We start from the raw sequence: 11,713 nt of genomic DNA on the forward strand, positions 1-11,713 counted from the left end.
AGGCACGGGGCTGATCCCGGCATCACCCAGCTACGCCACGGGCTTGGAACTCAGTCTGCATCCCAAGGAACATTTCTGAGATTCCCACTGAAACACGATGTCATCTTGGTGACAGTCCCTGTCTCAGGAGGCCAGGCCAGATCCTCTCCAAACCTCAGCCTGCACGAGCTGCTAGGAAAAGGAGCATTAACCCTACAGAGGCCCCAGCACTGGCATTCCTGGTGTGCACCCCTGACTGTCCCCAGCCTGCTGTGCCAACCCAGGGCCACCCTCCCTGCCATGGGGGCCGGGCAGAGCTGCTCCACGCAGCAGCTCACATTTGTCTGGACTCATGGACTCGGAGGACAAGGCTTGGGAAAGCAGCAGCTGGCACAGGGGAAGAGCAAGAGGCACACACAGAGATCCCAGCATCAGCAATGCCATGGATTTCCCTGGTGGTCTGAGGGAAGCTGGCTACTCCCAAACCACCGGCTCCCTATGTTTTCCTACAAGTCACTCTTCTGGATGTTGCCATGTTACTACCACAGCTGTTCCATGACCACAGGTAAGGGGAAGCCAGACCACAGAGCCATGTCCAAGCTGAAGGAGAGGTGGGATGATGCAGAGCCTCCGCCCGCGCTCCCGGCAGGAGCCGATCCCGCTCCCGTCCTCCACCCCAGCCAAGCTGTCAGCACATGGGCCCATCCTCCTGCATTCCTCCTGTCAGCCCATTGTTTTAATCCTTGGAACTATTTTATTAAGTCACCCCACTTCACCCACTCAGCAGTGTCTCCCAGAGACAGGCCAAAGAAACAAGTGGAAACTCTCCAACGGCACCACTGGAAAAGAAAAGGAAGGTGAATAACAGCTTGAAGGATTAAGGGAGCAGCTTCCAGGCGGTGTGAGCGAAGGTCAGCCAGGACACAGACAATGGCATCGGAAGCATGGCTGGGAATCTTGGTGGCACAGCAACCCAAAAACCAGCTGAGCTGCCGGGTTTCAGAACGGCTCCAAAAAAGGCAGCAGAGACCAGGGAGTACTTGACACTTTGGTAATGTGGAAAAACAAAATAAAATAAATCCAGGCGGATCACGCGGGGTAAGAGCAGAGTGAGAAAAGTTCTGGCTCAGCCCTGACACCTCAACTGTTTAACTAGACCACAGCCTGCCTTCCCAGCCTCCTGAGGGTATATGGCCAGCACTCCCAAAATCAGGAGGCTGCCAGGCAGGGGCAAAGCTCACTCGCAATGGAAGAGTGGTGGTAAAAACATCAGGATCATCCTTCTTTTCCCCCTCCACCCCAAAGGCATTTTTTCCAAGCAGGATGGTGTTGCAGAGGGAAGCAGACAGCTGGAGTTCAGGATGTTTTGCAGGGCTGGAAGGGAGATGCCCAGCCATGGGCAGCAGTCTCCACTGGGATGCGAATGTTGGACACGGTTGGAAGTGACCATTTGGATGGCAGACAGGGCAAACAAGGAGCCTGGCAGCTTTCCGGGAAATCTGAACAGGACATTTTGTCCCATTCCCTACCTTTCTGGCTGACTTGGTCCCTGATATGAACATTTCCTTCACCAGTAGCTCTAGCAGCAAGGATTACTTCAAGAAACCAAAATTTTCAGAGAGGGAGGACAAGCTCTGCCGAGGAGAGTCCTGATCCCAGATAAACCTAAACAACTGATGGATGTGGTGTGCACCCTAATCTGTTTGAATCTGGGCTTATTTTTGTGCAGTGGTGAAGTGATTGTGCATCAGGGATCTAAATGCTGCAAAGGGATGTGTAAATGTTTGGGAAAAAACTCAGTGCTCTCAGGAAATAATCTCAACATTCTTCGTTAGAAGTAAAACCAGGCCTAGGAAGGTGTTCTGTCCATTCCCCATTCCAAAAACATCTTAGGAGCACTTGCCAGGCAGAGCACAGCTCTGATTTGTATGAGAAATCCCTGACTCACAGATCTTGGCACACCATTATCAAAGATTAAGATAATTTAAAATCAAGAGGCATTTGGAACCAAAATATTGTTCTGACCCAGCTCTAACACCTAAATAAACAGTGACCACACTGGCCTTTTACAGAAACAAGTGCTCAGTGCACAGCCAGCACCTCTGATAACAGGGCCTCGTGGTTTGGGTTCTGCTAAACTGCTGAGATTTCATGGAAGAAAAAAAAACCAAAAAGGTTTAGATACAATTCCAAAAGAATCTGATCATCACATCTTCAAATTGGCAGCTCTCCTGCTGTTGCTCTACCTACATCCAAGTAAACTCCTCCTATTGCTCAACTTCAAGTCAGCAACGGTTTCCTGGAAAGGCCAGATCTTAAATAAGTGTCAAATAAGTGAACGTTTCCTCAGCTCTGCGGCCTTTGAACATCCACACACAGCCCAGCACAAAACGTAAAGGCCTAATTATACCTTCCTGAGCTTCCAGGGCCACACCTCCGGGCTGAGAGCTCCCGAGGGCCGGGGGCTGGGCCGGTGCCTCCCCATTGTACGGAGCACGCTAAGGCAGGATGCTGCCACCGGCCAGGATGTGATTCAGCATCCTGTTTTGAACACTTCATGAAGTCAGCAACTTCTGCCCCGAGATCTCCCACCAGCTCCCCTGGACACAATCAATCTGCAGCCAGCAGGACTTGTCAAGGCTGTAATGAGCTGCTGTCCCCACAAATAAATCTTCAGGGCAGCTGCCCCCACGTTCCCCCCGCCCTGAGCGCCTTCCTGGCACTATGAACATGGCCATGAGTACGAGGTGTTCACTCAGTGCTGCTCCAGCAAAATCTGCTCCTAAATCCCCAAAGAAATTATGGATCAAGGTGTTAAGAGAGAATTTTGGTGCACTAAAATATAATACACATTAAATATATAAAATAGATACATATGTGATATAAGATATAATGGTGTCCTGTGGTGTGTGTCAGAGGGATGATCATGGAATCATTTAGGTTGGAAAACACTTCCAAGATTGAGTCCTACTGTTCCCACAGCACTGCCAAGGCCACCACTAAACCACGTCCCCAGGTGCCATATCCAGGCAGCTTTTCAATTCCTCCAGGGATGAGGACTCCACCACGGCCCTGAGCAGCCTGTTCCAATGCTTTACAACCCTTTCCATGAAGGAATTTTTCCTGATATCCAATCTAAACCTGCTGTTGCTCTGTTAAGAGTTTGTCTGCAGCAATGACTCCTCCTGCTGATCACTGATCTGCTAATGTACACGAGCCCAACCCTGAAAACCTCTACCTCCCACAGCTGCTCTTGCCAGCTCTTAAAATTTGGTTTAGAGGTGCCAAACAAGAACAATTATTTCCATAACCATCTTCAGGCTTAATCAGAGCCTGGAGATACCCAACTTCCAGGCCCTTGCACAGTGGTTCAACCTCTATCTCCCGGCAGAAGGTGCCTGAAAACATTCACCCGGCTCTGCATTCAGGCTGTGACTGGAAAGCCAATAATGGCCAAGATTACAGAATGACTGGCTAAACAAACCTATTTATATTTGTAATTAAAACCAGTGATTATCTTGCTGTGTTTGCCAACCACATCTGAGAAACAGCCAACACTCACAGAGCGATTTGGGTTGTACAACATCTCCTCTGACTCGGTGTGACAGAGCCAGCACACGGCCAAGGCTGAGAATCCACTGGGTCGCACCAACAAGGGGAAACTGCACATCCAGCCCTGTTGCTGGAGCAGGCAGCTGAGAAAGAGCTCGGCTCTGCCCTGCCTCCTCCTTGATAGCATCTCCTCGGAGTTTGCTAGGAGCTGGAGCAGCAGGATGTGGGGCTGAGATAAGGCCACAGGCACCGCACGCACGAGGCTCGCACGGAACTCGATCTCAGAGAACTTAAGGCTGTGCTCAGGTCTAGGCTAACACATCCTCCCATGAGCTTGGCCTAGCCCTGACAGCAGTTTTAGTAAGATTCGGGTGAGCTGTGGGTGTGCTGCACCCTTAAGAGAAAAAAGGGTTCAAGCCACAGCACTTCCCTGATGGTTATCCAGGAGGGAAAGTTTGAGTAGACACTGATAACACAGCTCAGATGCGCAGCTTCTGGCTGCACCAAGTCAAACGGGGCTCTCACATCTCTCTGTGCCCTTACTTTTCCTTCTGCTCTGAGACTTTATCCTCAGGGAGAAACACAGACTCCAGGCTGCCTGGTGGGAACAGTGTGGATGTTACATTGTTGAAGCTTCCACAAAATTTTTGGTAACAGAGAAAAAGATGACTTGAAGCAGATTAATGTCTAAGAAAATGCAGATAGCAACAATATCTCTGAAAGCAAAGCTGAACCTAGAGCGTGTCCCCGTGGTTTCTGCTGGGATAGAAACTGTTCCAGGGAGAAAGAAAAGCATTTTGGAATGACAGAAACCATAAGGAAGGACGACCAGGGAGCAGCAAGACGTAGCTGGGTGCAACACCATGATACAGACCTGTTCCTTCAAGAAAACAATCAGATGGAACCAAAATCATGGAACCAGAGTCATGGAACCAGATCCAACTACGCAACAGCAAATGAAAATCCTGGAATGTTTTGGAATGAACAAAAAAAAATTTGTTCACCAGGCAGATGAATACATGATGTCAAAAATGTGGACTAGCACAGCCACCCTGTATTGATGAAACACAGCCTGAGCTGGCGACACGTTGGAGACAGGTTTCCAACAATCCTTCCTTTTCCCTAACCATTAGATCGCCAAGGTCTGCAGAGCCAGGAGCTGGACTGCTGACCCCTGTGCCCAGGGCACGTGTGACAAAGCCCAGCTGTCACCAAGGCTAGACCAGGATCAAACCGAGGCACAAACACCAGCACAGGCCACCCTGCAGGGATTTTTCAGAAGAGAAGCAGCACAATGAAGTTGAACAATTCTGCCACCCCCTGGGCACCGGGCAGAGTCTCAGCGGATTGCTCCCGAGCAGGGAAGGGGACAGCAGTCAGTGGGAACGGGACAGGATCGACCCACAAACGAACGGGAGCTTCATTTATCATCTGTGTTGTGTCTACACATTTCCTGCAGCTCTTGGCAGTGTTTCCCCCTGAGGACAGCAGAGGCTGTGCACAAGAGCCATCTGATTCTCGAGGTCTGTCTGGCTATTTAATTACCAGATTCTTATCCTGACAATCGTATACGGAAGAGCAGCCCCAGGAGACTGAAGGACGGAGGAAGCTTATGGGATCTCAGTGTTCAACGTCAGTGCTGCAGCATTTTTCAACAGCCAGGAGAAAAGCATCAGCCTTTAAGCCTGGTCTAAGTGCATCTACACTCCTGGTAGCCTTGGTCAGTGGTGGATGTACATGCCCAGCTTGCGAAGAGGCCAGACAGACCAAAGGTGGCCACAAATCCAAGGATCTCCCCAGGATTTATTTGCACAGTGAGAACATATGCAGTGAAGAGGATAAAGCTGGATTTTCTCTCTCAGCACAGAACTGTATATCCAAAAGAGGAAGCTGCCATCCTGCTTGGTTACACGTTACTGTTTAATACAACATGGGAAAAAGCACAAGAATTAGGGTTCAGCAGGTTCCTGCTGGGGCCCTGCATTGTACAAGGAGCAGAACTGGGAATCCTGAATTTTGATTGAATCAATACAAAAATCATTCTCCACAAGGTCAGCTCTCAAATGGCATAACAGACAGCCATGAAATGCCCATACACCGGAGAGCACACAGAGCAGACACAGCACTTCTGTCTGCACCCCATGTGTGTGCAGACAGGACAGCTATGGAATTCCAGGCTTCCCAGGTGGGCTGCAGCCAGGAGACACCATCCCAGAACACAGAAAACAAAAAAGTCCAACAATTTCCTACTCTGTCCATGAGCAGCCCTGCTTTCTGGTCTCTGACTTCACTTGCAGGGCAAACACAGTCTCAGCAGCAGCATGAATGGCTTTGCTTTTCCTGAACTCAGGACAACAAAAGCAGGAAGGAGTGACAAGGAGAAGAGACTGACTGCTGAACCACTGTTGTGCCTTTACACTGCTCTCTTGGGCTGTGGTTTACAGGTTAGAGGGTAAGAGCTGCCTCTAAGAGCCAGGCTTAGAGTGAGCCATCCAGAGCATTACTCAGACCCCATTAGCCAGGGCCCCAGCACATGAGCTTGTGTCACCACTTTGGATCTGCACAGTGTCAGCAAGAGGAGCCTCTCCTCTAGCAGGACAGCTCAGCCCTTTCTTCCCCTCACACAAACACAGTGGCTCTGCACAACCCCAAGGAGGCAAATTCCTGACACTCAATACCCAGGAATGAGCAGAGCTCTCCCCTCCCCAGCCTGGGAGCAGAGCCCCCTTCCCAAGCGGAGCCCCAGCCTCAGGGAGCAGCAGTAGAGCCAGAGATGCTGTGATAACATTAAAGTGCTGTGGCCAGAGCTGACCAGCAATTTTCCAGTGTCTTCCCACCAGGGGAAAAAGGATCACAAGCTCTCTTTTATGCTTTCAGCTCGTTAAACGCTCATCTCAAAACTGATGAGGGAGAGAGCATTCCCAGGTTCAGCTCTCTGCAGACCATGCCATCCCCTCCAGGCAAGGCACAGGCTCGGGGATCTCTGTGGGATCAGGACTTGGATGCTTGGCAGACAACAACAGTGGAAACGATGCTTAGAGCCCAAAAGCTCTGCTTACCTCACATTTAGTCTACGCTCTTCATCACTGCCGACCTCCGCCTGAGGGGAGAAAAGGATACAACAGAAAGTTACGTGTTTGTTGTTTCCACATTACACCTTTAAAGAAAATCCCTGCTCCAACAGGCTGTGAGGGGCTGTTTTCCGCGGGGTTTTTCTTCCTGGTGCCAGGGATAAGCGAGCCTCCCTAGTCCTGTATGCCACCAGCACCCGGCGCCGGGTGACAAAGGGGCTCACGGGGATTTTAAAGCTATTAGGTCCTAATCCTGCAAGCTGGTCCTGGAGCGCAGAGCGCTTTGAAGAGCGCCAACCCCGACGTCACCGCAGCGCACACCTTGCTCCCACTGCACACACACGTGAGGGCAGCAGCTGGCAGCCACGGCTGGGCACAAATAACTGGGATTCGGGGTGTCCCAAGCACGAGGACACAGCCAAAAGTGCTCCCTGGGACTGTCCCAGCTCCAGCATCTGATGTGCAGCTCCAGGGCTCACACCAGCAGGCCAAGGAGGCCACCTCCACCTGGATGCTGGCACATGTGTCCCCAGGCTAGGACAATGCCCACTGCCTTGCATGCCCTCTGCCTGCTGCCTTCCTGAGGAACACACTGCTTTGGTGGCAGGCATGGATTAAAATGGGCACTTTTGCACCAGGCACTGGTGGAAAGTCCCCCAGAAGCAAATCTGGCTGCTCAGGTGACACTACACTTTATTTATTCTCCTCAAAAGAGAAGTGTGACCTCAGTCTGCTGCCAAAACCAAGCATTTTCACAGCCGTGCTTTCCAGCCATCCCCTTCAACTGCCCTATTAGCTTCTAGACAAAACTCCTTACTAAAGAAAAGCAGAGTTGGGGCTAATTGCATCCAGAGCTGACCAAAAAAGACCCCAAAACAACAGGCGCTAGGATAGTTCTGTTTTGGTCCTGTGTGAGTACACAAAGGAGAAAGGGCTGGGAGCATCCCCTTGGAGGGCAGGGCTGTGCTGGGGAGAAAGTTTGGGCCCAAGAAGTAAAGCAGGGACCTTACAGGAAATCCTTCACACTCACAACACAAAGCTGGAGGGACACGAGCCTTGAAAGAATCAGGCTCCATCAGGGCTGACACTTGGGGAACATCCTGGTATTTCCTACAGCATTGCTCAGAACCCACATCAAATAAGGGTCCCTGTAAGAGTTACTTGTTTCCAGGTGGTTTTGTACAAGTTAAAAATAAGCAAATTATATAATTTCAAATGTTCAAGACTGGAGCTTTGTGTGGGGGGGGCACCTGGATTGCTCCCCACCCTCTCAAGTGAGGACTTGGGAGGCTAGAGGGCACAGGAGCTGCTCCGCTGACAATCTGTGAGAACCAAGTAAAGCCAGGGAAAAAAATATCCTGCAAACGCAACAGCAGAGGCCGGATATTGGAACTGTGGCCATTGGGAAGAAGGGAGATGCACAAGGCTGTCCCGACTGACCCAGCAGAGGGTGAGGAGCATACCACGGCTATTTTTAGTCTGTTTACAGTGCAGAGCTGGGCTGCAGGCAGGGCCCCAGAACACCCCGAGTCCCAGTGCCCCCACTGGCAGATGCCCCAGCCCTGGGAAGGTCTGGCAGGTTTGGGACCTTTGCAGGGTCACCCTCCTGTTTGTTTGGGGCTATCACGTAGCAACAAGGGGGAGAAAAACTTTTTTCCTTTTTAAACAAATGTGACTGCGAGGATGATGACTCTTGGATGTCGTCAGCTGGGGCTCAGCAGCAGGGCTGGGCCTGAAGCTGCTGTGGGCTCCTCTCCTGCAGGAGCTGAGCTGTTCCCATAGCCAACTTTTCCTGTATTTTCTACTAAAAACTGCAGGAAAACCAAAGCAAGGCTGCAGCAAGGCTGCCACACTGAGCCTTGTCCTGCTCAGAGCACCCCTTGGAGCTGGCAGGGTTTGGGGTGCACCACACACTGTGGAGATGCCGTGGACCTGCAGCTGCTCATCCCACCACGGCCGGACCCCACCAGCCACTGCCACGTCCCTCCCTGGGGTCTGTGCTGAGTGTGGCCACACTGAAGGGCCACAGGGAGTGGGAGGTGTGTGGAAGGGAGGTGCACAAGCAGGGAAGGTTTGCAAGTGTGTGTGAACCACTCTCTCCTAAGAATTTATGGCACACTATGGCAGGGCAGCAGCAAAACTCTTGCAGGCAGCAGCATCCATTTTATAAATTCCTTTGGGCTCGTGAGTTAGGAGAGGCCACAGCAGCACAGTCGCAATTAGCAAGGATGTGTGGTCATCATTTCCCATTAAAATATCTTCTAGTAATTATTCACATCTGCTAAAAGCCCCAGTGAGCCCTGATTTTCCTTGCAAGAAAGACCCTAAAAGAACAGGAGCAGGCAGGCACTTTTTGACAGGATTTTTCTTTAAATTAACTTGGCAAAAACAACATGCTGAATCTGGAAAAAGAATCTGGAAATCATAATTTTATGGTATTTCATGCCAGAAGAGACCATTCTAACAGGACTCAGTGTCTTCCTCTGGGAGCCACCACAGCACACCTGAGCTGTGGGTGCTGGTGGCAGAAGTGCCCTGCCATGGACAACACCTGGCAGCAAATGTGGGGCAGCTTTTTTGGGAGGAATTTTATGGTCACCCCCCAGAAAATACAATCACCAGCAGCAGCTCTGACACAAAGCAATGCCTAAGACAGATGTACATGGCAAGACTGCTTTGACTCCAGTCTAATTCCACTGCCTGCTCCACAGTTACAGCTCATTTTCATCTCTCTAGATTGGGTGGCCACTAGGTCTTGTTTAAGACCCTGTCTAAACCAGATCCCACAAAATTCCTTCTGAAAACTCCTTCCAAAAGTGCAAGTCCCATCTCCAAGCTCCTCAATGAGCACAGCGTGGCCCAAACTGGGTCCCTGCAGCCAGGGACCCCCTGCAGCCCCTGGGGCAAGGGAGAACCTGGGAGCTTTGTGGCTCCCGCCTCCTGCTCCCCCCTCAGACCAGCTAATCGGGGGAGTCACAGGGACGTGACAGGTGACAAATAGGATTGTTTACCTGGCAGGAGTGGGGACAGAGCGAAGCCAAGGGCAGTGAGCATCAAAGGAAAGAAGTGTGGGGGGAGAGGGATGCATGGGGAGGATGTGCAGAGAAATACCAGGCCTGTCTTTGAGGGTCACAGCAGAAATGGGTTAGGAGGGAAAAAGGCAAGAAGAAAGAGAAACTGGAGGTGCAGCTGTGTTTGGATGGTGTGGGGGAGCTGTGGGGGAGGAAGCAGAAGCCCAAGGCCAGGCAGAGGCAGGAGAGGGCATTTCTGGGGCACAAGAGGGGAGGGGGTGTGCAGCAGAGCTGGGACATGCAGAATGCTGTGCCAGCAGGACACAGATATACAGATGGCACCATGGGGCGGGTGAAGTGGCAGGTACAGGTCCCTGGAGCAGCAGAGCTGGGAGAAGGAGAGGGCAGCAGCATGATGCCACTCTGTGCCACAGCAAGGAGTGGCACAGGTATGGGGTGGAGCAGGATGGGAGCTGCTCCCACAGATCTGACAATGGTCACCTTGGGGAAGGGCTGGCAGGAGCTCCCTGAGGGGCAGGAGCTGCAGCAGATGTGGGGAAAGGTGGTGCTATGGCAGGGACAGAGGGATAACACAGGGCAAAGCAGAGCATCCCTGGGGCAGGAGGTGGTGGCAGCTCTGGGATGCCAAGGAGGGACAAGGCCTAGGGCCAGCATAGCTGCTCCATGAAGACAGGCCCAGCACTCTGCCCAGAGATTTACCTGGCAAGAGGGAGGTGAAGCAGGCTGCCCCACGGTTTAGGGAGCTCAGGCTAATGCCAGGGTTGCAATGGGGGACAGCCACGGGAGAATGGGGCTGTGGGGGGGAGGGACGGCAGGACAGACCCAGGCCTCGCTCAGCCTGGCAGCACCAAAAGGCTGGGGCTGGGCAGCACCGAGGGCTACGAGAGGAAGGGGCTGGGATGGCTGGGGGCTGTGAGGGGCTGAGCTGGGCCAGGCAGTGGCGGGGGTTGTAAGGCTCAGGGCCATGGGGGCTGTAATGGGAGGAAGGCTGGGGGTAAGTGGCTATGGGGGACCAGGGGGCTGTAGGGCTGAGAGCCATGAGGGACAAGCACCTGTGAAAGGGATGAAACCAGGGGCTGGGGGGACTCTGAGGGGCCGAGCTGGGGCCAGGGGGCTGTCGGAAGTTAAGGCCATGGGGACTGCGAGGGGATGAAGACAGGAGGCAAGTGGCTACGAAGGGCCAGGAGGCCGCGAGGGGGTGGAGCCAGGGGCTGGAGGGGGAAAGCTGTGAAGGGCCAGAGCCGTGAGGCCGGGACCATGGGGGACCTGGGTCTGTGAGGGTAATGAAGCCAGGGCCTGGAGGATATCGGGGGGACCATGAGGGACCTGGGTCTGTGGAGGTGACGAAACCAGAAGCTTTGGGATACAGGGTACCGGGTGGGACTGTGAGGGCCCTGTCACCCCGCCCTTCCCCGCTCCCCATCCGCCGCCGCCGCCCCCGGGGCCCACTCTCCCCTTCCCTCTCCATCCCTGCCCATCCCGTCGCCGCTCACCTCGCTCGTGCTGGCCGAGGAGGCGGCGCTGGGGGTCGGCGAGCGCTGCAGGGTGACCAGCGCCATGGCTGCGGCTGCGGGGCCGCGGCCGCCTCCCCCTCACGCCGGGAAGGGGCGGGGCCGGGGCGGGGCCGGGGATGGAAGGGGCGGGGTCCGCTCGGTGGGCGGGGCCTGTTGGGATGGGCGGGGCCTCCGGGCCCATCCCGCCCCCAAATCCCGCCCCCAAATCCCGCCCCCAAATCCCGCCCCGTCCCACCCCAACGTCTCATTCCATGGGCAGGGACACCTTCCACTATCCCCGGTTGCTCCAAACCCTGTCCGACCTGGCCTTGGATACGTCCAGGGATGGGGCAGCCACAGATTCTCTGGGCAACCTGTGCCAGGGCCTCCCCACCCTCACAGGGAGGAATTTCTTCCCAATATCTCATCTAACCCTGCTCTTTGGCAGTGGGAAGCCATTCCCCCTTGTCCTGGCACTCCAGGCCCTTGTAAATGGTCACTCTCCATTTTTCCATCAGGCTGTCTTCAGGTACTGGAAAGCCACAGTTAGGTCCCTCTGAAGCCTTCTCTTTTCCAGGCTGAACAA

The 11,713-nt window shown here is 53.4% G+C and overlaps 1 protein-coding gene across 1 annotated transcript in view; it reads right to left on the reverse strand.

Annotated features, from left to right (window-relative positions):
• The window catches only part of SSH1 (slingshot protein phosphatase 1), a 34,232-nt gene extending 22,993 nt beyond the window's left edge, over positions 1-11,239 (reverse strand). Inside the window, exons 1-2 of the mRNA XM_039561083.1 lie at positions 11,128-11,239; positions 6,591-6,631 (exon numbers count right to left, since the gene is read on the reverse strand). Of these exons, the coding sequence (XP_039417017.1) occupies positions 6,591-6,631; positions 11,128-11,193 (107 nt within the window). The 5' untranslated portion in view covers positions 11,194-11,239. The remainder of the gene's footprint in view (positions 1-6,590; positions 6,632-11,127) is intronic.
• Between the last annotated feature and the right edge of the window lie 474 nt (positions 11,240-11,713).

Source organism: Corvus cornix, chromosome 15 (assembly GCF_000738735.6).
Source record: "Corvus cornix cornix isolate S_Up_H32 chromosome 15, ASM73873v5, whole genome shotgun sequence".
NCBI lineage: Eukaryota > Metazoa > Chordata > Aves > Passeriformes > Corvidae > Corvus > Corvus cornix.